The 26,979-nt window shown below is 45.4% G+C and overlaps 1 protein-coding gene across 1 annotated transcript in view; it reads left to right on the plus strand.

The window, feature by feature from the left end:
• The first annotated feature begins 163 nt into the window (after positions 1 to 163).
• PTPN9 (protein tyrosine phosphatase non-receptor type 9) overlaps positions 164 to 26,979 on the plus strand; it is a 53,400-nt gene continuing 26,584 nt past the window's right edge. Inside the window, 2 exon segments of the mRNA XM_030578437.1 lie at positions 164 to 1,123; positions 25,309 to 25,452. Of these exon segments, the coding sequence (XP_030434297.1) occupies positions 1,091 to 1,123; positions 25,309 to 25,452 (177 nt within the window). The 5' untranslated portion in view covers positions 164 to 1,090.

A 26,979-nucleotide genomic window follows, 5' to 3' on the forward strand; every position in this document is an offset into this window, starting at 1 on the left:
CTTCTGTATGAATCTCTTTCTCTCTCCCTTCCCTAGATTCCTCTTTCTGTTCCTTTTTTGACCCCTCCCTTTATCTCCCTTTGCCCCAATGGATAGTTTCCTGTTTCTCTCGCCTTCCTTTGGACGAATGCCTCCCTTCCCCCTCCCCGCTATGCAGATCTCTCTCCCTCCCTCCTTCCCTTAGATTCCTCTCCCTGGCTGTCCTCTGCTACTGTTTGTGAATGAGACTCAGTTTCTGAATGGAGTTGCTGGGGGCTCTGGCTGGCTCATCAGGGGAAGCAGTATTGGCCATGAGAAGGGGAGGGGGACGGGTTCTCTTTGCTTCCTTCCTCCCTCTCTGCTGCTTTTGAGGAATAAGGACTGCGAGACAGACAAGCGAGAGATGGAGGCTGCAGGAAGGAGATTCATTCTCTAAAAGAAAAATACAAATGAAGAGAGGGAATTGATCGTCTCCTGCTAACTATATTCAGGAAGCAACAGCAGAGGGATCTTGCAAAGGCAGAGAAGAAAAGCCCAGGCGGATTGAGCCACAGTGTGGAGAGATTGCAAGCAGATTTTACGGGGGGAATGAAACTTCCAGAGCAGCTGGGTTTTTTACCCCCTTTTGTGTGTGCAATTTTCTGGAACCTCCAAAAGCTTTAATGAGACCGAGGAAGAACTAAAAGAGCCCGACGTTTGCAAAGAAACCAAAAGAATCGTTGCAATTTAAGAGGAGACAAAACTGAACTTTATTTTTTTCTTTCAAGTTGCATCAGCTTTTCGGGGGAAGGGATCACTGCATTAACCTTTCCCCCTCCAAGTGTGTAGCTAATCTGCAAGAGAGACTAATGGGTGCTGCCTGGGAGCTCAGGAGCAGCGTCCCCAGTTGAGCGGGGTGCTTGAGGGGCCCCTGGCTGGGAGGGAGAGAGGCCAGCTAGCTGCCTCCCTCCGGGGTGTTGGGTGGGGGAAAAGGGGCCGGTTTGCTGGTTTTGAGTCAGGCTGGTCGATGTTTGAAAGCCCTGGCTTAAAACTCCGAAGAAGCAAGCAGCAGTAGCAGCCGCCGCCGCCGCCTCCTCAGCAGTTTGCAAGCAGGCGGAGCTGCGGCAGCAGGATGGCCGCAGAGCTGAGCCCGGAGGAGGAGCAGGTAAAGCCGTACCCTACACCGGGCGCCCTAAAACAGGGCGGGGGGGGGGCGCGCAGGTCCGAACTGAGGGCTCCGGGGGGACGGGGCTTGTGGAAGCGGGAAAGTGGGGGGCACATACTGCTCCCCATCCCTCCCTGTGAGCTCCGTGGAGATGGGGGTGGTTGCGGGGGGCAGGGGACTGGTGTCTCGAGGGGCTGGATCAGTGCCCCGACGCCCCCCACGTTCGCTACGTCCCCTTTATTCTCCCCCCTGTCTTGAACTGGGGGGGATCCCCAGCTCCTCCGATTGGGAAAGGGTCGTGGTGGGGGGACCCCATAGCCTGGTCTCTCCGTCCCTCCTGGGCGGCTGGTTACCCTCTGACGGCCCCGGGGCTCTCTCCCCTAGGGCTATTGTCCCCTCCATGGGAAGCAATGGGGAGATCATCCGATTTGGGGCCGGGGGCTCCAGGGTGCGCGGGGGCGAGGATAGGCTGAGGGAGCCGCGGCCTAGTCCTCGGCCTGGCGGCCGGGTCCCATGGGGACCCCCAGCGCCCCCACTCCATAGGGCTCCCAGCAGGGGGCGCCGCCCCGCCCCTGGGCGAGCAGCGCGGGGGGAGGAGTTGGGGGGAGACCCCTTGTTCCGGTGGCAGCCGCCGCCCAGAGGCCCGAAAAGCAAAAACAATCGGGACCACCCGCAAACCCCCAGTAGCCCCCAGGCCCGCTTGGGGTGTGTAGGAGGGTGAGGGGGGTCCAGCCCCCCACCAGGGGCTGCTGTAGGAGGGCTCAACCCCTAGCTAGACGTGGGGGCCTCAGTGTCGGACCCGGCGGAGGAGGGCAGGCCCGGGGTGTTCCGGGGGTCTCCAATCTGTGCCCCTTTCCACCTTTTATCCCCCCACCCCACCCCCAAAATCATCCCAGCCCTTTTTATTCTTTTGAGTGGGGGCGGGGACGTGAAACTGAAAATTGTGCAGAGAAGTTCCCATCTCCCTCCTCCTCCTCCTCCTTCCCGTAATGTTTTAGGGAGTGGAGCGGGCGGGCGAGCGAGCGAGAAAAGTCTCAACTCTCCCCCAGGCTGTGTCCCCAGCTGCTCCGCGGGTTGCTGCTCAGTAGGATCTGCCTCCTGTCTCGTCAGCTCCCGAGAGATCCTGCAGGGCAGCTTGTGCTCAGGGAAGCTTGTCTCTTCCTGGACCTGCCTCAGTGTGACCTTGGGAGGGAGTGGCTGTGTCTTTGTGCCTCAGTTTCCCCCAGTGTAAAATGAGGCTGTCCAGCTCGCCAGGTGTGCTGGGAACCTTACTGCATATTTGTGATGTGCTGTCCTCCTTCCCATCCTTCCACCCCTAAGCAAATGTGCTGTGGCAGTGGTATGAGGGGTGACTGGGATTATTACCTCACCCATTTTAAACTGGGACCACCCCCTTTTCCTGTTTTGCCCTCTTCACTTCGCTCTCTCCAAAGCTGGATTTAAGATTTTATGCTTCCCACACCCCATTCCTCCCCATGACGTTTGTATCTTCCTGTCACTGGGTTGCGTCACTGCAGGAGGATGTTGCATACTTATAAATATAGGGACTGTGCTGTGAATTTTATGGGGGAGTGTTAACCTCATCCTGGTTACGAGGGGAAGGTGGGGAAAACTGGTGGGTATGGGTTGTGCTGCTGATTCAAGCCAGCTGATTTTCCCATGCTCCTGTGCTCTTTAAAGATGAGAATTCTTATAGTCTGTACCATTAACACTTCTATGTCCACAGCTTCTGCCTGCTGCACCTGGCTGTCTCCCCTTCCCATACCCAGCTGTCTTCACCCCCCTTCCTCACCTCATTGTTCCCACTCTTAGCTGCTACCATTGTGGACTCACAACAGCTCCGTTTTCTGCCCAAGCTTAGATCAGTCTCCTCTGCGCAGTCCAGAGTGGTCCTCAATCCAGTCAAGGAAATATCTCTATTCCTGGGAGTGGCGGAAGGGAAATGCAGCTTGCATCATAGATGTATAGATCAGATATGCTACGTTTGGAGCTGTATAAAATCCAGGGTTCTGCCAGGTTCTGGTTTCAGTGGAAAGAAATCCTGAGGCCCTGTACTTGTAGTGAGCTGCAGGCAGGCAGGTAGACCCACTGTGCTGAGAGCCCCATTGAAATCAAGGGCATGGGTCCTCATGGACATTCATTATGGGACCGCTGGTCATTACAACATGAAGTCAGCCTCAGCAACTGGCTTCTGTATGAGATCAGAGTAAAACACGATAGCTAGGTTTTAAACAGTGGGGAAAGGGGGCCTGGATTTTTTTTTTTTAAAGATATACTTTGCTTTATATTTTCAAAGTGTCTTTAATAAATCAATCCTCAGACCACCCCTGTGAAGTAGGAATTGTAATCACCATTTACAGCTAAGAAAACTGAGCCACAGATGGTTTGAGTGACTTGGCTCAAGGCCGCAGTAATCCATATTAGAGCTGGAACTGGAACTCCACATTTCCTAGCTCCTAGCCATGTGTACTCACAATAACTTTCTTGCTCCTTATAAGTCACATGAGAGATTTGTAGTAATGAAATCTGAAGTGAGGTTAATCAGATCCCATGCAAGTTGTTCCTGCTGGGGTCAGGTAAGAATTAATTCCCCTTGTCATATCATTGCACAACTCGTCCAGGGCATTGCTTTTTTGGTCATCTTCTGAATCCTTAATTAGTGCCTCCTGAGACAGGGTGCCAGACTTGAAAGACTGGTGCTCCAGTCTGATATGGCAAATCTTTTGTTCATAGATTCATGATTTTAGGGCCAGAAGAGATCATCTAATCTGAGCTTGTGTATAATACAGGCCAGATAACTCCCCCAAAATAAATCCGAGAAGAATATATCTTTCAGAAAAAACATCCAGTCTTAATTTAAAAATGGTCAGTGATGGAGAATCCACCTTGACCCTTGGTAAATTGTGCCACTGGTTAATTACCATCATGTCTTACTCCTCCGCTGTCTCTGAGTTCCTGGCTGGTTCATCATCTGTCTAAACTTCATATTCTCTTAAAATATCATGAACTGCTCTACAAATCAAGATGATTTTTGGGTTATTATTGGTAAAGAAACTGAAGTAGACATCTCCCTGCTGCAAGTCTCTCGCAGTGGAGCTATCCTGCAGGACCTAGGTTCCCCAGGGCTGGGTTCTTCTAGCCCCAGAATCAGATGGGCATGCGCACACAAACCTCCTTCCCCCTGAGAGGACCAAGTTAATCAGCACTCCCAAGCAGACCCCTTATATGTCCCTGGACTCAGCAAGCTGGTTCAAACAGCACCTCCAAGCTGTCACCCTCCTATGCCATGGGCACCTCACCGGAATAGAGTACACCTGAGCAGGCTCGATGGAGCAGCACTTTCAGTCTGCCACCCTCAAATGTCCCAGGTTCAGCGTGTCCCCATCCCCACTTTCACGTTACGCTTGTTCTGGTCGTAACCCACTTGATGAGCAAACCCCCACTGGATTTTTGGGTGCTGCAGGGATCTTTAGCTTAGGTATGAGGAGCGTTGCTGCAGAGTGAATGGGGAACCAAAAAACATCCAAGAGGGGGGGAGAGAGAGAGAAGCTACCACCTTAACCATGAAACTTATTTATTGCCAGGTAATAACCATACAAGGGGAGCCAAACAAAACAGTTACAATAGTAAATCTAACTTAAATTTTATTATAAAAGTCAGGTTTAGAAAATTATAACTGATCACACAAGTCAGGGTCAGAAGGCTGTACCTAGAGAGAGGGTTGGGTTCTCACCGCTCCGTGAAGCTTGAATTGATCGGGGTTCCCAGGTGATGGTGGTAACAGAGGGTCTGGAGTGCTGGAGACAGGCAGAGCCCCCAGCATGATCAGTCAGGAGAAGATGCAGATGTTGGATCCAGGCATCAGAACACTTACTTGAGTGTGGGTATGGGTTTTTGTAAGGAAAAAACAATGGTTCAAGGGAGAACACTAGATTTGTTTATGTGTAAACTGATGGCTCAAAGGAATATACCAAAGTTATTTTGTTCAGGCTAGACAATGGGAGCTGATCATTCCTGGCTGTGGGCGGTGTTCCTTCCAGGGAGCTCACAATGCAATTAGGGAGCTTCAGTATTTTGGATACTAGTAAAGGATTTATTACTAGAATTGATCTGATAACTACTGAGCTGGTGTGTGCAGATGTGGGTTCATTAACATCTGGAGCAGAGACCCCCCATCATGCAGTGCTTCCCTGCTTTTCTGAGGCCTGGTCTACACTACACTGTTAAACTGATTTTAACAGCATTAAATCGATTTAACAAAGCACCCGTTCACGCTACACTGCTCTTTATATCGATTTAAAGAGCTCTTTAAATCGATTTCTATACTCCTACAAAACGAGAGGAGTAATGCTAAAATCGATATTACTATATCGGATTAGGGTTAGTGTGGACACAAATCGATTTTATTGGCCTCATTATTTTACAGTAGCTACCCACAGTGCACCGCTCCAGAAATCGACGCTAGCCTCAGACTATGGACGCACACCACCGAATTAATGTGCCTAGTGTGGACGCGCACAATCGACTTTATAATATCTGTTTTATAAAATTGGTTTAAGCTCATTCGAATTTATCCTGTAGTGTAGACGTAGCCTGAGCCCAGAGTTCAGTGTGGTCCTTTACTTGGAATCTCTGTTCTCCATTCTGTATGCTAATAGAGATGCCTTCTTGCCCCATCTTCGATGCAAATGAGGCAAGGGGTGTTTCCTTAATCCTGTCATCCTTGTTTGGAGGGGTTTAGGTGCGTCTCCCACTGCCTTTTAGTTTCTTTTTGTAAGCCTTTCTTCTGATCGGCTTTGGTTCAAGCACAGGCTGCAGGGTGTGGGAGTGGAGGGGAAGGTCTTTCATGAGTCAGGCAGGCTAGACACTGTGCCTTGGTTCCCCAAGAACACAGAGCTGATAGGTAACACCAGGGAGACATCCAAAACTTTTGTTTACTAATGTTGCACTGAGGAAGCAGGAACAAATTCAATACTCATAGCTCAAAAATCCAAGCAGAGGCCTGTAGAGGAAAAGAACTAACGGTTCTTCTGATGGAAAAATAAATTCTTCCAGTTTTGACCTTGATAGTGTGTCTGAAGATCTTATGCTACAAATCCAGTGTGCTTGTTTGTTTTTAAGAGCAGTTTACACAACAGTCAGGGGTGGTCTAGATAATACTTAATCTTGCCATGCGTGCAGGGGACTGGACTACATGACCATTCAAAGTTCCTTCCAGTCCTACGGTTCTATGATTCTCTAATGGCTGTGCAGTGATCTATAGATGCTGTTTAGGCTACAGTAGAAATGCTGGGTAGTACTGTCATTGCACCCCATTCTCCCCACATGCCCTCACATAAATAGATATTACCGTTTTGATCCCCGGATTTCCTCCTTCAACCTCCCGTTAGAGGAGGAAGGGTTCCAGTCTTCCATGTCTCCTAAAGCAAACAATAGGAACTGTTTCTCTGACCAATGCCAGCTTTTAGTTCTTGCCCAGTGCTGCTTCTTTTCGGGGTACGTGAATCAGTATGTGGGGATAAAATGTTCTTTGCTCTTTTTCTCTGAAAAAGAAATGGCCACTGTGGTCAAATAGAGGTGACATGGCACACTGGAAAACAAGGTACTTGCAAAGAATTGTTCAGTCAGTAAGGACTGGAGATCTGAGGTCTTGTCCACTAATGTACTGTGGATGGATCAGAAGTGCTAAATCCATTATATCCTGATGTAATTTGTATGGAATAAAAATGATCTCACAACTTTTAGTTGAGAAGGTAGTGAGGATTTCTTGATGTCACTGGATACTCCATCTCTGACAATGGTAGGCTAATGGGCCAGGGCTGCAACGTTCAATAGCACGTATGTCAGGAAGTACAACGTTTGGAGAGTTATCGATACTTTTTTAATTCCACCCTCTTGCAGCAAATGTGGGACTTCTGACATAACCACATAAAAGGCATGCAGTGATTAAAAAATTCTGTGGACACTTTCACTTAAAGAAATCTTGTCAACTTAACAAATCAGATTCTTTCTGCAAATGTTACCTACTACTAGGAGTAATGCTTAAGGCCCCGATCCTGCAAAGACTTAAGCGCGTTCTTAATTTTAAATATGTAAGTAATCCCAATTGAGTTCAATGGGACTATTCACAGTGCTTAAAGTGAAGCATCTGAATAAATCTTTGCAAGATTGGGGCCCAAAATGATGCTGATTGAAAGAGTTTAGCAACAAGAATCTTTTTTTTTTTCCCCCCTGTCATTTGTTTACTTCATGAATTTGAGCGCTTTGGTCCATAGTACGTTTTTTATTGTTTCCCTGTAGGGTCAGTTTTCCCGTTTGTTTGTGTGGGTATTTCACACAGCAATAGGAAAAGACAAACTCTTGGAAAGGGATTTTCTGGAGCATTCAGTGTTGTCCTAACTCTGCTCCCAGTGACGGCACTGGGAGTTTTATCACTGCAGAGTGGAGCAGTTTGACCAGTGCTGTGAGCCCTTTGAAAATCCTACCCTTGGCTAATATTAAAACATAACTGCAACCACGACAGTTGACAGGAGAACTGAGGGCAGGTCAGGTGGATTGGGAAGACCTGAAATGACTTTACCTCCTATTTAGACATTGATTAGATTTGAAGATAGTGGTGTCCTTTTAAAAATCTAGGTGAAGAGGCAATTTCTACATAAATGAACACACCTGCAGGCATATCACCTTGTGCTATGAGCCTGCCATATCTCACCAGCTAAACAGGGTCAGCTTTGTTTAGTTAGCACTTGGGTAAGACATCTTAAGAAATATCCAAGTGCTGTCTAAAGTGTTGTTGATTAAGGTGGTATTCTTCCCTCAGTCATTTCTGAACCAGTGATCTAGCCTGGCGTTCTGCTTCTGGATGCGTCACTTCCCAGGCAAGAGTTAAAACCTGACAGCTTGTGGTCACTGGAGATCTTGGGGTACCTTTCACAAGAGTAGGGAAGTTAACTGTAGTGGTCTGGCAAAACTGACTAATTACATTCTGTTGACCTAAATAACTCCTGGCATTTCAGTAGGATTTATTGTTCACTTCCTGTTCTAAACGAACACACAGTCATAAGCATAGCATTGAAGAGTTGCTGTGTTGTACCCCAGAAGTGTATTCACTCTATTTACATAGTTTTTTTTTTTTTTTTTTTTTTTTTGGAGGAACAGTGTAGGGAAAAATGATTTCTCTTCTGTCATACTGTTTGACTATCATGTGAGTCTCTGATCTATGGCCTTGTAACATCAGACTCTACTGCAATGCGTAAAAAAGGGGTACAGTTACAAGTACTACTTACACTTCAATTTTGGATTCCCAGATTCATGTGCCATTAAAATGTCAACATAAACATGTTTTGGATTTAATCTGCTTCTGAAAAGAGAATGCACTGGAATGCTCTTTCCAAGCATGTCTGCAAAGCCCCTACCCTCTTATTATTCAAATTTCTGTCCCCATCCCCAGTCCCCAAACTTTGCATCTGCTCTGATGGATACAAGAAATTAGTCAGCTAATTAGAAGCGAAGCTGGCAGTAGATTAGTCATGGCAGGGTTGGGGGAAGAAGGGAGGGAAGACGAGCTTGCAGTATGTGTGAGTGCTGGTCATTACCGAGACCTCTCTGCCTATCCTGTTGCTCCAGCAATTAATTCTGTTTCTCTTAGATACATGGACCCTTATCACCATAATATGGGAGTGCCTCACAATCGTTAATGTAACACTTGTGAGATGGGAAATTGAGGCACAAAGAGACTAAGTGACATTCCCAGGGTCACACAAGCAGTCTGTATCAGAGCTCGGAATTGAATGCAGATCTTCCGTGGTCCAGGCTAGAACCCTGACCACTGGAACATCTTTCCTCTGATTGTCTATTTGCTGGGGCAGGGACTCTGTCTAGATCAAAATCAATTTAAAAAAAAAAAAACCAAAACTTTTTTAGGATCTAAATTAAATACATCTTTTTCTTAAAAAATAAACATTTAAAATTTATGACAACCTATGTTAAGGCCTAAACTTACTTTAAGTTATTTAATAGATTATACTAACAAAATTCAAGCAGTCCGTGTTTGCTGCCAGAATTTTAAAGAAAGTCAAACCACTGAACTGGTGGAAATCATTGGCCAAGCACCTGGAACCAGTGTTTGCTAAAAGGCTAAACCAGCTTTTGACATCAGTAGCCTCTTCTGTAGATGCAGAAAGAATATTTTCTTCATTTAGGTTTATTCAGCTATTTCCGTTCAATGACTAGTTCATTCAAAGTTGAGACAGCAATTGGGAGCCGATAAAGTAAGAGAGCATGTTTTCTTCTAACCTGTGAATAAAAATGAGGTGTAAGAGGATAAGATCTGCTAGTTCTAAAATCTTGAAGGACGTGGTGACCCGAAACAGTAAGTTCAATTCACTAACTACAGGTTAGTGAATACTTCCTTTGTTTAATAAATCAGTTAGTTTTAAATGCAAAACATCTTTTGATAAATTTATATTTTCTGTCACATTGCAATATAATTGAGATAATTGTCTTTAATAAAAAATCAATTTAAAAATGCTGGTTTTGTGCATTTTGAGTTTAATTCAAATTTCCACCCAAATGCAGTTTAACATAAATCACAAGTACAAAAATTAATAATCTAGTAAATAAGAAATGCATCAGTCACTGTTGTGTAACGTAATAAAAATTTAAGAATCTGAATAAATGTAAGTTAAGCTATTAAACAGCTTAAATAAACACGTATGGCTATTTTGATATCTTTCTGGTTATCAAAAAGAAGCACCAAATGTAGTGTAAAGGCTGTATTTAGTTGTAGATCGGCATGTTTTAATGGTTACTAACCAATGCGAATGAACTGTTCTTTAGGAAAATAATTAAAAAGTACAAATGCAAAACAAGATTAAAATCAGTTTTAAATCAAGGATTCCTGTGCTTGCGGATTTTAAATCTCACCCATTTTAATCCTCATTTAACCCTTTTGATTTAAATCTGTCACCCTGGTCTGTACAGCACCTACCACATGTTGGAAGCTACCACCATGTGAATAGCATGTCAGTAATTATTACACTTTTTTAAAAATCCCATCCGTTTCTATTAGAATGTTTTGAGTCTCAAGCAGACAAGTGGATTATTGCATTGTAAATGGTTGTGTAGTAGAATTGTAATAAAAGACTCCATACGCATGATAGAGATCACTTGCTCCAGGTGAGTAATAGAGAATGTTAATCAAATAGCACATCTCTCCAGGGAAGATGAAGTCCATAATTTATTTAAAATTATGGTTTTAGTTCTTATTATTGATTTTAATATTACTGTAACCCAGGTGCTAGTTTAGATCAATGGTGAGGATATTTGAGGTTTGTAACACTTGGGAGTAAATGTCTGAATTGTAAAACATGAAACATTTTGTCTTTAAATAAAAACAACATGTTTTCTCCTCTCTCCCTCCTTCCCCTCCCACCCCCCCAACTCGCCTTTAGGATAAGCACTAAAAAGTGTGTGTTTTGAAAAGTTATGAGACCTTGAAAGTGAAGCCTTAAGGGCATATAGACTTCATAAACCCTAACTATAAAGAAATGCAAATACACGTGTTAATGCAATGCTACAGTTGCAAACTTGCAACGAAAAAGTCAGGAAACTCAAAAGCTAAAGTCCTTGTAGCAATGTTTCCTCATCTGTCTTTGAAAATAGACCAAATTTTCAAAAGCTGGCCTTCACAATTTGCATCCACACATAACTGCAGGCCTAAACCTTTACCATAATCATCTGTTGCCACAATTTCTGTCACTTGGACATCTAAGTACCTGATCTGCAGTGCTGAGGTATCTACAGCCCCAACCCTGCAAATGATTGTGCATGGGAGACTGGCAAGTTCCCGGCTTATAGGACTTAACTGTGTCAGAAAATTACCTTCACAAAAAGGGAAGGCCCAGTTAAGGCATGGTTTCATATCAGGCCTTCTCTGTATTAAGGTATTAAATTAACAGCCTCCCTTGTAATCCAGATTTCTCAATACAGCATTTGTGAATTAACTTTATCCTTAACAACTGCATTTCCTGACTGATAAAAGCATCTACCTAACTTAAAGCAATGACAGGGATTTTGCATTTAATTCCCTTGTTTATAAATAAAAAATAGCTATAGCACTATGGAATTGGGCAAAATAGAACTGCGCAGCTTCATAAATTCCAGCAGCCTGTTCGTCCTTGTCTGCATGGGAAAGTTATACCGATAGAAAATGAGGATGAATTTAAAGCTCTGTAGTAATATCTGTATAATTCCCCAGATACGCACTCTTGTTCTGGCACAAATGTGGCTATTGCCAGTTTATCTTATGTCACTTTGGAAGCAGTTTAAACTAAGCCCAAAAACCCTCCAAAAAACAAAAGAAGAAACCCACTCTTACTCCAGAATCGGAGTGTTCGGATGTGGAGTTACACTGTAGTTTAACTATACTGGCCTAACTGGAAAAATTTCCTTTGTGGACAAGCCCTTAAATACACACATCCAATCTACCTCCAAGACTCTCTGCTCTCACACAATTTCATTTTTCTTGCAGCTCCATAGGTTTTATACCACACCAGTATGTGGATACAGAAAAAGACCAGATGCAGCATTGTGTATGTGTAGGCTTGGAAAGATTAGATTTGCATGGGTGAATGTCAGTAAAGATCAAGTTCATACTTCCATTGATAATAGAAATTTACAGAAAGGTAAAAATAAGAAAAATGCTGTTTGAGAACTTATTAGTGACTATCATTAAATAATTGTCTGACCCCATCCCCATCGTAATTTCCCATAACTGTGAAAATTTAAATAGATATAAATTAGGAGGAAAAAATGGTTAAAAATAAACATTGATCTTATCCATTGAACTGATAAAAATGCAAATTGAGTTCTGCAAAGCTAACATGCGTGCATGAAAATTAGGGCTTGTTTACATGTGAAGTGCTATGGCAGCACAGCTGCAGAGCTTCAGTGTAGACACTATCTACACTGACAGGAGGGGTTCCACCTCCCTGAGAGGCAGTAGGTAGGTGATGGAATTATTCCTTCGCTGACCTAGTGCTTCCTTCAGGGGTTAGGTCAGCTTAACTTTGTCGCTCGGGCTGTGGATTTTTCACATGCCTGAATGACATAGCTGAGTTGATGTAACTTTTTAGTGTAGACCAGGTCTTAATATTGAATCACTTCCAGTTTACTGTGGGAAGGCTTTTATCAGCAAGGTCTAACTATACATAGAGCAGGATTTTCAAAAGTGCTCAGAGTTGGCCTAACTCTGCTGCCAGAGTCCATTTAAAAATTCCTGGTGATGTCAGGCCAAGGCCAAGTGCCTTGGGAGATCCAACCTGTGCAACGTTAAAGTTCAGCTGGTTTCAACTTACTTGTTCTCAAGATATGTATATTTTTAAAATGGGCAAGTTTTTAACTTCTTGTTCCTGTAACTAAACAGTGGTAGAACAAATTTTGCTCAGAGAAAAATGCACACAGCTATGCCTAACATCAGCTGCAAGGGCAAGGTTCGTCCCAAAGGTAGAACTTTGAGGAGAACTGTGAGTGAAAGCAGGGGGCTTTATCCTGGAAGGTGAGTTGGCACCGTAAGCACGGTGTGTGCGATTTGAAAACTATAATCAAAATGGAGAGAAATTCATTATTGCCGGAATGTACTGCAAAGCATGATGGGAACAGTGGAAAACAGAAAAGTAGCAGGCTGCACAAACATTGAGTAATGAATTAGATTCCTTCTAATTAAGGATCTGTTTCAGCAAGAAATTACCCTGGGACCTCTGTGTCCAAAAGCGAAAGGACCTATCTGTATCTATCTGAGCTAAAGGCAAACCTGTGTTGCTGTCAGTAGCAACCCTATGTGAGGCCCTTAAACAATTCAGTGCGCAATAGACGCGCCTGTCCAGACTCCCTTTTTCTCCCTGTGGAAGTCTCCATCCAAGTGCTGCCTAAGCCCAGCCTTGCTAAAGTCTGAAGTCCTCTGTTTAACCTACAGCACTGATTATTGAAGAGCAGAGGCAAGGCCAATGTAAGCTTTCCCCACACTGCTCTGCCAATTAGCCTCAATCATGACGTGGAGGGATTGGCTCTAGCCGTGAGAAAATCGTTTATTTTCCATGTCCATTCACTCCATGTTCTCCCTAGTTTGCTAGCCAAGAAGGCTGTCATTTATGGTGGTGGTGATCTTATGATGGCCCCATCTACTGGGAATGGAGACCACTGACTCTTTTCTCAGAAATCCAGTGTTGCCGTTCTGTGACTCCCGTAATTTATTCAATACAAGATAGACTTATACAACTGCTGTATCATCTGATTTTTCTTACACAACTAATGTTACAGTTTAAAGTCCCAATCTTATAAACACTTGCATAAAGTAGCTTAGTTCAAACACAGAGGTCTTCCAGGGGTACATCAAACCGTCTAGATATTTGCGTAGTTTTACCACAGGCTACATAAAAAGCCCTAGCGAAGACAGTACAAACTAAAATTTTTACACAGACAGTGACTTGTTTTATACTTCTATATATACCAGGGGTGGCCAAACCGCGGAGCTCCTCATGACTCTCTCCCTCCCCACCCACCCCCATTCTCCATCTACCAAATTGGGTGGGGAGCTCAGGGCTTCTGCCCAGCTGGAGAGGGTGGTCTAGGGGCTTCAGCCCCACACAAGGCACCTTCCGGGGCGGGGGGCTTCAGCAGGAGCAGAGCTGAAACCCCAGACCCTGGCAGGTGCCTCCCGTGGGGCTGATACCCCTAGACCACCCTTCCCAGCTGGGCAGAAGCCCTGAGCTCCCCACCCTGCCACAGGGCTAAAGCCCTGAGCCCCAGCAGGTGTGCCTGGCTCTCAGACTTCTGGTGATTATCGTATGCGTCTCAGAGGGTCAGTAAGTTTGGCCACCCCTAGCATATACACTGAGATGTAAGTATAATATTTATATCTCAATCAATTTATTTTATAATTATATGGTAAAAATGAGAAAATCAGCAATTTTTCAGTATTAGTGTGCACTGACACTGATTTTTTTTTTTTTTTTTGTAAGCAAGTAGTTTTTAAATGAAGTGTAACTTGGGGGTATGCAAGACAAATCAGACTCTTGAAAGGGATACAGTAATCTGGAAAGGTTGAGAGCCACTGTTTCAAGCCACCACTCATCAGTTACAAGTTGAGGGGGCTAGGAAAATGATCTTGCATACAAATATCTTTGCCGTCACATAGAGTGATGCACGTAAACGTGTTTGACTCGGTGAGGAAAGCACTGGGCTGAGCATGTGCAGCAAATCATTTTCAGTTTGCTTGTATCTTAATTTCCAAAGCAACTTTCCTAGACCAAGGCAAAGCCCTGTACTTCGTTCAGGGATAAACTGCTTCCAAGTGATTTAGGGTTGGACAGCATGGTCTGCTCTGTGAGAGACTTGGAGCAAGACACAAGCTCAGAATTTATAATCTGAGTTGACGGACAACACGCTCCAGGGATGCAATTCACTGGGAAACTTCTTTCTGAGAGTGTTTAACAAATATTTATTATTCATAAAGTGCCTAAGGTACTTCATGAAATTTAAGATTTTTAAAATCCTATGACTGTGAAATTGACCAAGATGGACCATGAATTTGGTAGGGCCCTAGATATAAGGATGGTTCTACATCAAGTGGGGATTCCCTAGGAGCAGGACTGAAGAATGGGGCCCATAGAATGTAAAATGCTCAGGCTGTGACTTTATTTCTTATGATTTCAGCTATTTAAATCTGAAATTTCATGGTGGTGTAGTTGTAGGGCTCCTCACCCAAAAAGGAGTTGTGTGTGGGGGTTTCGCAGTACTGCTACCCTTACTTCTGCACTGCTGGTGGTGACAGCACTGCCTTCAGAGCTGGGCAGCTGGAAAGTCGCAGCTGTTGGCTGGGAGCCCAGCTCTGAAGGCAGAACTGCTGCCAGCAGCAGCACAGAAGTAAGGATGTCATGGTATGGTATCGCCACTCTTACTTCTGTGCTGCTGCTGGTGGGGTGCTGGGTGCCTGGCCAACAGCCGCTGCTCTCTGGTTGTCCAGCTCTGAAGGCAGTGCAGAAATAAGGGTGGCAATACCATGACCCCCCCTAAAATAACCTTGCAGCCCCCCGTTCCCCGCAGCTCCCTTTTGTGTCAGGACCCCCAGTATGAGAAACGCTGGTCTCCCCTGTGAAATCTGTATAGTATAGGGTAAAAGACCGGATTTCACAGGGGGAGACCAGATTTCATGGTCTGTGACATGTTTTTCATGGCCGTGAATTTGGTAGGGCCCTGCTTATAGCTCTTATCTGCCTTCCCCTAGTGGCTCACTATATGGGAGCAAGGAGTGAAAGGGCAGGGGAGTAGCATGAGCACACTGCACTCTATCTAGCCGCAGCTTGCAATCAGCATAAACTAGAGCAGCCCTTAGGCCAGGAGTTGGGCACCCCCCCCTTCCCTCCAGCTCCCCTGGAATTCGGGAGGTTGAAATGACACTTAAAGCCGGTGCTGCCCCTCTTCACTCAGTGATGGAAAGGAAGGTCAAAAGAATAGTACATTTATTGACTTCGTTTAAGTCTGAGTAAGCTGGACACAAAAACATCTGTTCTCCTAATGGCTGAAAATGTCATTTCCCTTGCCACCCAGATCTCAGAAATAACTGAAAAGGGTTTTTTTCCCTTCAAATTTTCCATCAAAGTCACTGCTGGTTGGAGCCCAGAGTGTGATCAGTTCCAGGTAATTGATGTGAGCAAGTGCCAGAGCTGGGGGGGTGGGGCGGGTGTTGGAATGAAGGTGCCCTCTGATGGAGCTCTGACGCTGCAATCTCTCTTCTTGTGGTGTCATGGCTGGCAGGGGACTGTACTGCTGAGTTGTATTATATGCTATGTGACTAGAGATAAGAACCAAGGCTTTCCCCTCCCCTGCTGCTCCTCCTGCTCATGCGTTTTGGTGCCTTCAGTATCCCAGACACAAGTACCATCTGCTGGAAACAGGATGTGCCTGTGTTAATAATTGCATTAGAATGTGATGCTTCAGCACCTGTTTGAGTCCCTGATGTATTTAACAAGAGAGACCAGCTGAGATCATTTTGTAGGCGGTAGAGGGTTTACAGGAAGGAAGGACAAAGCACTGCAATTCCCTTGGGGAAAAAAAAGAAATCGGAACAGGGATCATTAAAAGAACTGACTGCAAGAGGGTGTCTTAGCACTTGATGGCCATTGCAAATGGCATCCCCTGGAGAGATGACTTCATGTTCTCTGAAAGATTATTGAGTGTGGCAGGATGCAGGCTGCTCTCCTAAAACCTGGAATCTCAGGGGTCCCTGCCAGGGTGCTGCCAGAAGCTGTGGCTGGGGTGGGCATTGCTTATAGCATTTTATAAGAAAGCTCAGACTGCTGGAGGAGTAGCTGCTGTTGGTCAGGCACTGTTCTGAGAAGTTCACGCTGCTGGAATCCTAGCAGACTTTGATAGGAAACTGCTGTACGGAAGCTCACGCTCCTAGAGTCTTTGTTCAGTGCTGAGAGAGGGCTTGGCTCTAGGTAGGGCTGCACACTGGGGATTTATGTAGCACAAAGAAACTAGTTAATTACAGCCCGTGTGGTCATGTCTACTCTACATACATGGTGGGAAATTCCCCTTTCTCTAACACCAGCACAGTTCCACCAGCAATAGCAACAGCGGGAGCTCTAGTTCCAGGCTCTGAGCATGACTGTGTTTAAAAGCACAGCCGGCTTTGTTTGTACAGCCCCCAGCACAGGGAGGAGGGGGCTGACTTTTGATTGACACCACTGGAGGGCAATTCATCATCACTTTGTCTATGCAAACACTGCCACCTGCTGTTGCTGCCTCTGGTGAGGAGCTTTCCCCTACCATCCTTGCTCAGGCAAGACCCTGCTGGGAGCATGCAGCTGTGGAAATGGTGGTGTTAATGGATAGCTTAAAAGCAGCTCCATGATGGCTGGTGAGATAACAAACTTCATCATATTAAAGCAGCTGGTGCAAATGGAAGGGACATGGCAAATATCCTGCCCCGTTAGCTGGAATCATGAGGTGAAGCCATAGTTAGGTGCCCAGGCCAGTCACACATGGCTGGTGAAGTGCTAATAAACTCAGGCCCTTCACTTCCTCCTGTAGGAAGTCATTAACACCAGGACCTTTTCATGCTGACTAGCTCCGAATCATTGCAGTCATTCTGCCTCGCTGGGGGCTTGCAGGCTCCCCAGAGCGGCCTAACATCCTAAACTGCCGCTTTGAGCTTCCAAATTCTTCCTGTTCCTACTGCGATGGCAGCATTTCTTGAAAGCCAAGCTTAGCTGCTTTTGCTTGTTTGTTGCTCTTGCACAATGCCAGGGATAATGGAAAATTCCTTAATTTCAGAACTGCTCTTCCTGTTTTATGTCACGGGCTGGGTGACTTCAGTTCTTTGTCTGTGTTCGTTTGGCTGTATCCTTTCTACTGGGGTTTGTTGGAGGAGAGGGGGTAGGGAGCATAATTTAATTCTGAACAGTTGACTAATGCACACCCTGCCAGATGGTCTCTGGGTTAGAGCAAAGGAGTTGGAGGGATTGAGTGTCCTTTGTGTGTGCACCTTTTAAGCAATGCAGTGGTGTTAAAAGCAGTAGTGATTCCTCTCTCTTGCTCATCAAGTTTTCAAAACAAGAAAATCACATGCTGCTATGTGAATAAAACCTTCACATGACTGCACAGTGGAGTCTGATAAATACACGGCATTACAAAAATGATAAAGGAATACATAACATTTGTTTTGAAAAAAATGGAGGGGGAATTGAATTGAAAACATTAACCTTTAATTATTTCTTAAACTACAAGAGACCCAATTCCCCTCTCATGAGTTATTAAAACAGACTTAGGAGTACAAAGAATCCTAGAGTGAAGATGGAGCTAGAAAGAATTCCAGTTTTTAAAACACAGTGTCCGCTATCCAGTCCCTCCAGCTGTTTCTTGTGGCTCCTTCACAGCTTCTCTAAACCTAAAAGTAGTTTGGTTTATATGGGACTGTTTGGCTGGCTGGGGGGAGGTTTATATTTACAGGTGGATCTATGCTGATGCATTTAACAGGAATTTATATGTGCCTAGAGCAAGAAATTCAAAGGCTTTTAACAACAAATCCAATAAGCTATTGAAGGAGTTTGGAGACCATGTGAGACACAGGTGTCTTAGAAAAACTTCACATTGACACTTTATTCCAGCTAGGTCCAGGAGATCAGTGGTTGGTTCTCAACATCTCCAGACTACTGTACCCCTTTCAGGAGTCAGATTTATCCTGCGTACCCCCAAGTTTCACCTCACTTAAAAACTACTTGCTTACAAAATCAGACATAAAAATACAGAAGTGTCACAGCACATTATCACTGAAAAATTGCTTCCTTTCTCATTTTACCATATAATTATAAAATCAATCAATTGGAACAGGGTTGGGCAAACTTTTTGGCCGGAGGGCCACATCTGGGTATGGAAAATGTATGGCTGGCCATGAATGCTTACAAAATGGAGGGTTGGGGTGCGGGAGCCGGAGGGAGTGAGGGCTCTGGCTTGGGGTACAGGCTCTGGGGTCGGGCCAGAAATGAGGAGTTCAGGGTGTGGGAGGGGGCTCCGGGCTGGGACAGGGCACGGGCATGGAGGGGGTGAGGGCTCTGGCTGGGTGGGGATAAGGAGTTGGGGGTGCAGGAGGGTGCTCTGGGCTGGGACCGAGGGTGTGGAGGGTGGGAGGGGATCAGGGCTGTGGTAGGGGGTTGGGGCATGTGAGGGGGTCAGGTGCAGGCTCCGGGCAGCGCTTACTTCAAGCAGTTCTTGGAAGCAGTGGCATGTCCCCCCACCAGCTCCTATGCGGAGGCACGGCCAAGTGGTTCTGTGCGCTGTTCCATCCGCAGGCACCGCCCCTGCAGCTACCATTGGCCACAGTTCCCAGCCAATGGGAGCTGCGGGGGTGGCGTTTGGGGTGGGAGCAGCATGCAGAGCCCCTGGCTGCCCCTATGGTTAGGAGCCAGAGGGGAAACATGCTGCTGCTTCCAGGAGCTGCGCGGAGCAGGGCAAGCCCCAGAGTCCGCTCCTTAGTGGGAGCTCGAGGGTCAAATTAAAATGTCTGAAGGGCCAGCTGCGGCCCCTGACCCGTAGTTTGCCCACCCCTGAATTGGAATATAAATATTGTGCTTATATTTCAGTTTACAGTATATAGAGTAGCATAAACAAGTAATTGTATGAAATTTTAGTTTGTACTGACTTTGTTAGTGCTTTTTATGTAGCCTATTGTAAAACTAGGCAACTATCTAGATGAGCTGATGTGCCCCTGGTTGAGAACCACTGCAGCAGATAATGCATTGGATTGGGAGTCAGGAGACCTGCATTTTTTCTGGCTCTGCCGGTTGTGACCTGGTGCAAATCACTTCACTTCTGTGTGCTTCCATTTCACCCATTATCTGTCTTGTGTACTTTGACTGTAAACTCTTCAGGGCAGGCATTGTCTCTTATTAGTGTCTGTACAGGGCCTTGCACAACGAGGCTCCGATCTTAGTTGGAGTTTCTTGGTGCTACTGTTATCCTTTCCTACTAATTGATCCTATTGAGTCATTATAGCTTGTAATATTGATAGCTGAAGTTAGTTATTCTGAGATCACTCAGGGGACCAGATGGGCACTTTCCTTACAAACAGAAATAAATAAAATTCTGTCCTCTGCTACATGCGGTCCACTCCCATTGACTTTAATGGGAATTGTACATGCATGGCTTATTACAGAATTTGGCTTGAAATCATTCACGCAGTACGTGTGTAGTGTTTGAAAGTACAAATAAAGGCACTGGAAAAAGGAAACTGAAATATTTATTTCAACCTGCCAAAACCCTGGTTCAACAGTCCTTGTGCTTCTCCTTTGAAAATGGATGACCTCACTAGCTCCTTAGTTCACAAAAGGAGCAGCCCCTTAATCTCTCAGCACTAGGGGGGGTTGCATTGTCACCATCTCATGCATGGGAAACAAGAGAATCCTGAACGTGGGTCTTGGCAGTTAAATGAAGGAGGAAATGAATTGCAAATATTTGCTTTAATAACGTATTTATAAGCTGTAAGTTCACCCCTATGGTCTGAGAATGGTTTAGGCGCTTAATTTTTTTTATTTTTATTTTTTGCATGTATTGAAAAAGCAATTAATTTCCCCTTTACGGGGAAGAGCAGTTTTTCCCATAGAGAAAAGTATTTCATGCGTGTGTTGAGTTCCATACTGCAAGTAACAAGACCGTTTCCCCCAGTGGTTATAATGGGTTTTACACTTCCAGGCTGTTGGAGCTGCATTGGCTGGATGGATAGATAAACTGACTAGAAATGCATGTTCTTAGTCAGTTTTCATGCTGCTGCGAAAGTGCTTATGCTCAGGAGTGTAGCGCTAATCCTCTGCATCTGCTGACCCAGGCTTAAAACAGTGCCAGGATATGCCCAGAGAGGGCTAGATTCTAGCTGATTTATGCCAGTGACAATCCAGAGTAATTCCACTGAAACAAATGGTGTCACTTTGGATTTTCTGGTTCAGAGCCTCTCTTCTTGAACTACCTTTGGGATCCTAACCTAATGTTTATTTGTAAGTTTACATGTGTTATCAAAACTTTGGAGTCCATCATGATGTGAGTTTTTGGTTGTCTCTTTGGTAGCTACCTTGCAAAGCGACTGCTTTATCCCAGTTGATGTGTGTGATGGGGGCTTTAGTGAGGTGGATGAAAGAGCTACAGGATGGTGCAAGATTTCTACCAACCCAAAAAGACCACACCAAGGAACCCCAAGTGGGGAACTCACGCTGTACACATAGGGAACCTTCAAACATAAAAGGGCCCCGGTGCACAAACTTGCAGCTCCATAAGCAAAACACAACAAGCAAGTTCTCAATCTACTAACTAGTTCAGCCTCGCTCTTTTTTTGGATCAGCCCGTTGATATCTGTTCACTTTTACCAATTGATTTGCTTTTTCAGAACCAAGCCTACTATGAAGTTTCATTCAAACAAATCTAAGGCGAAGATACTACAAATACTTATGCAGGTGCTTCAAGATAAGTGTGTGCATGCTTTCTGCACCCTGCAAACATCTCCTCAGTCAATGTTGAGCTGCTTGAACCGGGCATCTAAAATTGACACAGCATTAAATTGAGTTGTCTTGTCTTCCTTTTGTTTCTATCCACTCTCCATGGCCCTGTCTCCGGTCAGTAGCGACTCCACCCTTTCCCTTCTAGGCAGTTCTGTGACTTTCTTGTTATGCCTAGTTGGAAACAATAGCTTTGTTCTCATCACTTCCCGTGTAACTCAGGAGGATCAAAGTTTTAGTTCTCAGATTGCAAGTCGACTAAAATTTCTACTATCTAAAAGCTTTCTGTTCTATCTCTGTCCCTAGATGTGCTTCGGAATGCGGTAGAAGCACCTTTAAAAAAAAATACATGGCGGGGAAAACCTACTGGGTTGGGTTTTTTTCCCCCCTGGGAAAAAAAGTTTATTTCCCAACCTTTAAAGGCTGCTATCATTACTTGTGTTACAGGTCTGCCAAGAAGCAGCAAACACTGTGGGGACCCCATAGTGCTAGTTCTGTATAAGCATATTGTCAGAGACCGTCCGTGCCCATAGAGCTGGGCTAGTTGCAGCCACCCTCCCTTCTATTCAAAGGTAGTACAAAAACTAGAGCGGAAATTGCAAGACTGATGTTGCCATTGCTGTGGATGGAGCAGAGCAAGTGGCATATTTGTATCCATCATATCTAGAAAGATCCCACCATTCTATAGACCAGGTTATTCTCACAAGGACTAATGTCCAGGCCAAACCTGAAAGAACTGTTCCTACGCTGTGAGTCAAGAATCACATCCTGGCCAGCAGGCGGCAAAGTCAGGCAATTGCCCCCTGGAGTTAAGGCCGTTTCGGAGGAGGAGCTAAGTTTAAAGAGATTATTGTTACCATCGGGCATAGAGGCCAAACCAAGATTGGGGCTCCATCCTGCCAGGTGCTGTATAAACACCTACTGAGAAACAGCCCCTGTCCCCAAAGAGCTCACCATCTAAACAGACAAAGGGAGGGGGAGATAAACAGAGGCAGAGAGAGAGAGAAAGATACTTGCCCACGGTCATACAGCAAGGCACTGACTGAGCCAGGGAGGGAACTCAACTGTCTTGAATCCCACCCACCCCGGTGCCCTATTCACTAAGGGTAAAATTTTCAAAAGCAAAAATGGCACTTAGATGCTTGAGAACGTTACCCTAGATCCCATCGTCCCCATGGTGACAACTAGAGTTGACTAGCCAAGCCTCAAAAATCATCTCGTGTTTTTAATAAAAGCTGAGATTCTCCTATATTTACACAACTCCCAGTGCTGAGGCTATGAGGAAAGCACCAAATACCATGAGCCTCGCACTTAAATGATGAGTGATGGCAATGCTGCTATAGCTTGAGGAAGGCAAATAGTGTGAATAAATCATACATGTGGTTTATTTTATGCAGAGCCATCTTTATATCTTGCCGGGTGATGCATCCCATTCTACGGAGGGTTCTTGGCTTCTTCTATCTAGAGATTAATTGTCAGTTATTTATTTTTGAAATAATTATCACCCCAGAGGGGATGAAAAGTCCTTTGCGTGTTCTCACAGTAGAATATTTGGGATTTTGTTCTGCTAGGATCTTTGGAGGATCCCGTTAGAAGGTTGGCAAAAAAAAGTATCATGGCTAGAAAAGCAAACCACTCTCTTAGGGAGTGCTCAGGCGAGCTGACACTCATCCAGTTCCTGCCTGGGGTTACACCTGAGTGATCCTATGGCTATGCTAGGTATAGCGGAGAGCAGAATACTGCCCTATATGTTTGGTTGTGGTTTAATTTCTTCCTTCCTTTGCCCTGGGCTTTCTTTGTTCTCCTGGCCTGGGTTGTCCAAGGCAGCAGTGTGTTTCCTTCTTGGTCACTTGGATGTTTGCTGTTTCAATCCTTGCTTTGCTAAAGGTTTTTTTTCTCTGGTTTGGTGCTAACTGGTTCCCAGCTAACGTGGTATTTCAAGCAGGTGGGGATATAGCTACTAAAGCCATGGCTGGTGGTGGCCGTTATGTCTTTGTCATCCACCCTCCTGTACGGAGCGCTCTGGCATCTAGCCAGTGTTTGGTGGTCTCCGTCTGTCAGCTTTCCAGGTGGGTTTTGCAGGAAGGAATGCCTGGGGTAGGGGCACTATCAGGTTCATAGGTGTGGTTGATTTTAACCCTGAGTTTCTTCTCTCTGGGAGAATTGCCCTCAGCAGCTGTCTCACTGTCATATTTAAAGGCAAAGACCTCTGAGGTTTCCTTTCAAACACCGTAGAAAGCCCTCTTGCTGGTACACAACAAAGCTTATTTGCTTTGAACATGCTCCTCAGCCTATCAGAAACTTAAACCTACAACTCTGCCTGTCTGTCTAATTTCTCTCCTTGGATGTTTTGCTGCTTTCTCAAACAACTTGGTATATGCAAACCAGAGCCTATATTTCCCACAGAATCCCCTCTCTGCTTCATTTCTTTGTTTTATTCACAGAAGCACCATCCTACCCCTCATTCAAGCCATGAAACTCCGCCTTCCTCTGCCCCCACGGCTAGACTTTTGCTAAGCCATTTTGCTTCTTTATCTACAACAGAATTCACCTTCCCCCCTCCTTTCCATTGTGGTCACCAAGCTATTTCATCTTTTGCCAGCCTTCCACTCTGATGGCTCCAACTCCTTCTCTCTTAGCCTCTGCTCCATCCCTCCCTAGTACCCTTCTTCCATCCCAAACTCTACTACTCTGACTGAACCTCCCTTCTCCTTGTCTCTCTGCATTGGCTTCACCTCTTCTTCCATGCTAAGTGTCTTCTCCTGGCTTCCAGGGCTTGCCAAGCCACAGGGAGGGGAGGAGTTTTGGAATCATCTGCTATCTGTGCTGTGCCCCAGACCCTCTCCAACTGTTCTGTTTGTCTTCTCCCTGCCAGATCACACCAAGTTCTGTCTCATAAACCATGCAAACCTTTGCCTATTCCACAGTAACCACTAGCACATCCCATGATGTGTGTATTCCGTCATGGATTGTACCTGCTTTCGTAGAGGTTTACGAGTTTGGCATTTACTGTATGGAAATACGTGTACTACTGTGCTGCATAAATAACTAATGTGGGACCAAAAACCTTGCCTGAGTCACACAAAGAGGACTGGTAACTAAGGATGCTTTTTGCCTGATGTTGGAATAGATTGATAGAATTTCAAGGCCGGAAAAGACCATTACGATCACCTAGGCTGACCTTCTGCATATCGCAGGCCATGGAATTTCACCCATATTCACTGTAACTGATCTACAACCTCGTTATCCCAGTCAGTACTGTTGATGTAAATAACTTAGGGAAATAGCGAGAGAGAGCAGGAGCTTGGTGTTGGAAGGAGACGAATCTGGGACTAAGTGAGGGATGTGTCTCTAGTGAGGCATAGCTGAGACAGTAAAAGGCCAGGACTCTGGTCAGGTGAAGGCTAGTGGATTCCAATATACTTGGCATCAATCCCCGGAGGTGATACAGTTTGTTCTCGGCAGGTATCCAGCAGTGTGGAGGCTAGTAGCTCTATCTCTCATCCTCTGGATTTGCCAGCTTTCGGGGTTTCCAAAAGCACTGAGTGGCTTTCCAGATTCCGCCTCTGAGGCTTGTCTAACTAACCACACATAGCTATGACCCAGCACTCTTATGGCTTCCTGGTGCCTTTCAGAGCTGCCATGGAAAGCAATATGCAAACTCTGGAGGCCTGTGTTAAGTAGAAAAGTGACTTGCTGCTGTAGCTAACAATGCACCAATGAAAGATCCCTGTTCTTTTATTGCTTAATCAGCCAGAGCTCGTTGTTCCCACTGCTCTCATTGGCTGCTGGGATTGATGAAAAGAGTGAGACTGCAATGATTGGTGCATCATACTGTACAGCTGCACTGCCAGCTGTCCAATCATCCCATCTCTTCCTCTCTGCCAATTTGTGCAGGCTGCTTTGAGCTAGTGATTTGCATCTCCTTTGCTTCTCATTTTATTGTTACTGCTTTACATGTGTCACCTACTTATCTGATCCATCTAATGCTTTTAGATACACAGTTGGGTTAGAGTGAATTTCAGAATAGCTTCTGTACCAGATTATTTTCCATCCCTTGGTATTCAGTGTGTGCAAGCACTGATGGTCTCTCCCTCTTGCCTTACCATGCGTGTCTCTCTCTCTCTCTCTTTCAAATAGGCCACGAAGCAGTTCCTGGAGGAGATTAACAAGTGGACTGTGCAGTACAATGTGTCTCCACTTTCCTGGAACGTGGCTGTCAAGTTCCTCATGGCTAGGAAGTTTGATGTCCTCCGAGCAATCGAGCTGTTCCATTCCTACAGAGTACGTGAGCTGAAGCTGTCTTGGTGAAGGGGGGAGCTGGAGTCAGACCGGGCTTTTCTGTGCTGTTAAGTGATGTGATGCATTGCAACTGCTGTTCTCGTTTCCAGGGAACAGTTATGCCCTCAAACTGTTTGGTTTTTTTTCCTCAGATTTTTTTTGTTTTTGCTTTGTGAAAAACCTACAAGCGTATAAATCAGCCATGCAAAATCATTGTGAGTCGCCCAGGCACAAAATCAATTCAAACCACCCTCCCAGGATGATGATAGCAAAAAAACTAGACAATGTTTTAAACTTGCCCATCCTCCAAACTTGTTCCCTTTCAGATACTTCTTGTCTTCCACTGCTTGGTCACAGTTTTTTTACAGGAATGTGTCCTAGGAATTATTGAACTGGGTAGCTCTAGGACCATGCCAAATCCAGCCTTCTCCCCCCTCCTTTTTGAGGAACAATATTGGATTCTGTAGAGAAGAGGTTCTCAAACTGGGGGTTGGACCCCTCGGGGGGTTGCGAGGTGATTACATGGGGGGGTCATGAGCTGTCAGTCTCCACTCCAAACCCCGCTTTGCCTGCAGCATTTATAATGGTGTTAAATATATAAAAAAGTGTGTTTAATTTATAAGGGGGGGTCGCACTCAGAGGCTTGCTGTGTGAAAGCGGTCATTAGTACAAAAGTGTGAGACCCACTGCTGTGGAGGTTGTTATCTGATGCTTATCACCATAGTACCCGAGTGCCTTCTGATCCTGCACTGATCAACTTCACTACACATGTGTTCTAATCCATTTCAGGCGTCGTCGCTGTTAGCAGATATTCACAGCTCCCTTTTCCAAAGCAGCTGTAGAACCAGTGCCAGAGCCTTACTGGGGTAAGGTTTTCTGTTGCTGGTATTTTATTCTGGATTAAAAAGGGGCCCTGTGTCCTCTATGCAATCTATGAAACCTGAACAAACCTCAGACTGAGAATCCCAGGTGGCTTCTCTATGGATTCTCACACACCCCCATAATCCTCTGCCTTGGGATCCGGCTAATGGGTTAACCACACTTTCAAACTCTTAGTGTGTCTGCCCCCGCTATATAAACCCAGGAACTACATCACAACCCCAGTCTGCTGCTTCTGTGCCACAGCACCCTGCTTCTTTCAGCAGCTGATGGGAGGCACAGGAGGTACCTTGGTTGTAAGCTGAGCATCTGTCCCTACTAGGATGTGGTAATACCTTTTGGGCAGGTAGCAGCCTCTGGTGCTTTCACCAAATGCCTGGCAGTGTGGTAGCACACATCACTCATTGTGGCTTGCAGTGGTATCTGCATCAAGACAGTGGGGTGTAACTTTTTTTAGTGCTGAGGGATTTTGGGGGGCCTGTTTTTGAGGCCCCAATTTGAGATCCCTTAAAGGGGCATGTACCTCAAGAGGCAGTGCTCAGCAGGCCCCTTTAAGGGATCTCAAATTGGGGCCTCCAAAATCCCTAGTCATTTTGGAAATGTAGGCTCAGGGCTTGGTCTACACTTGTTACATCCAGAAGCCGCGGTGAT

This window comes from Gopherus evgoodei, chromosome 10 (genome assembly GCF_007399415.2).
Source record: "Gopherus evgoodei ecotype Sinaloan lineage chromosome 10, rGopEvg1_v1.p, whole genome shotgun sequence".
Classification (NCBI taxonomy): domain Eukaryota; kingdom Metazoa; phylum Chordata; order Testudines; family Testudinidae; genus Gopherus; species Gopherus evgoodei.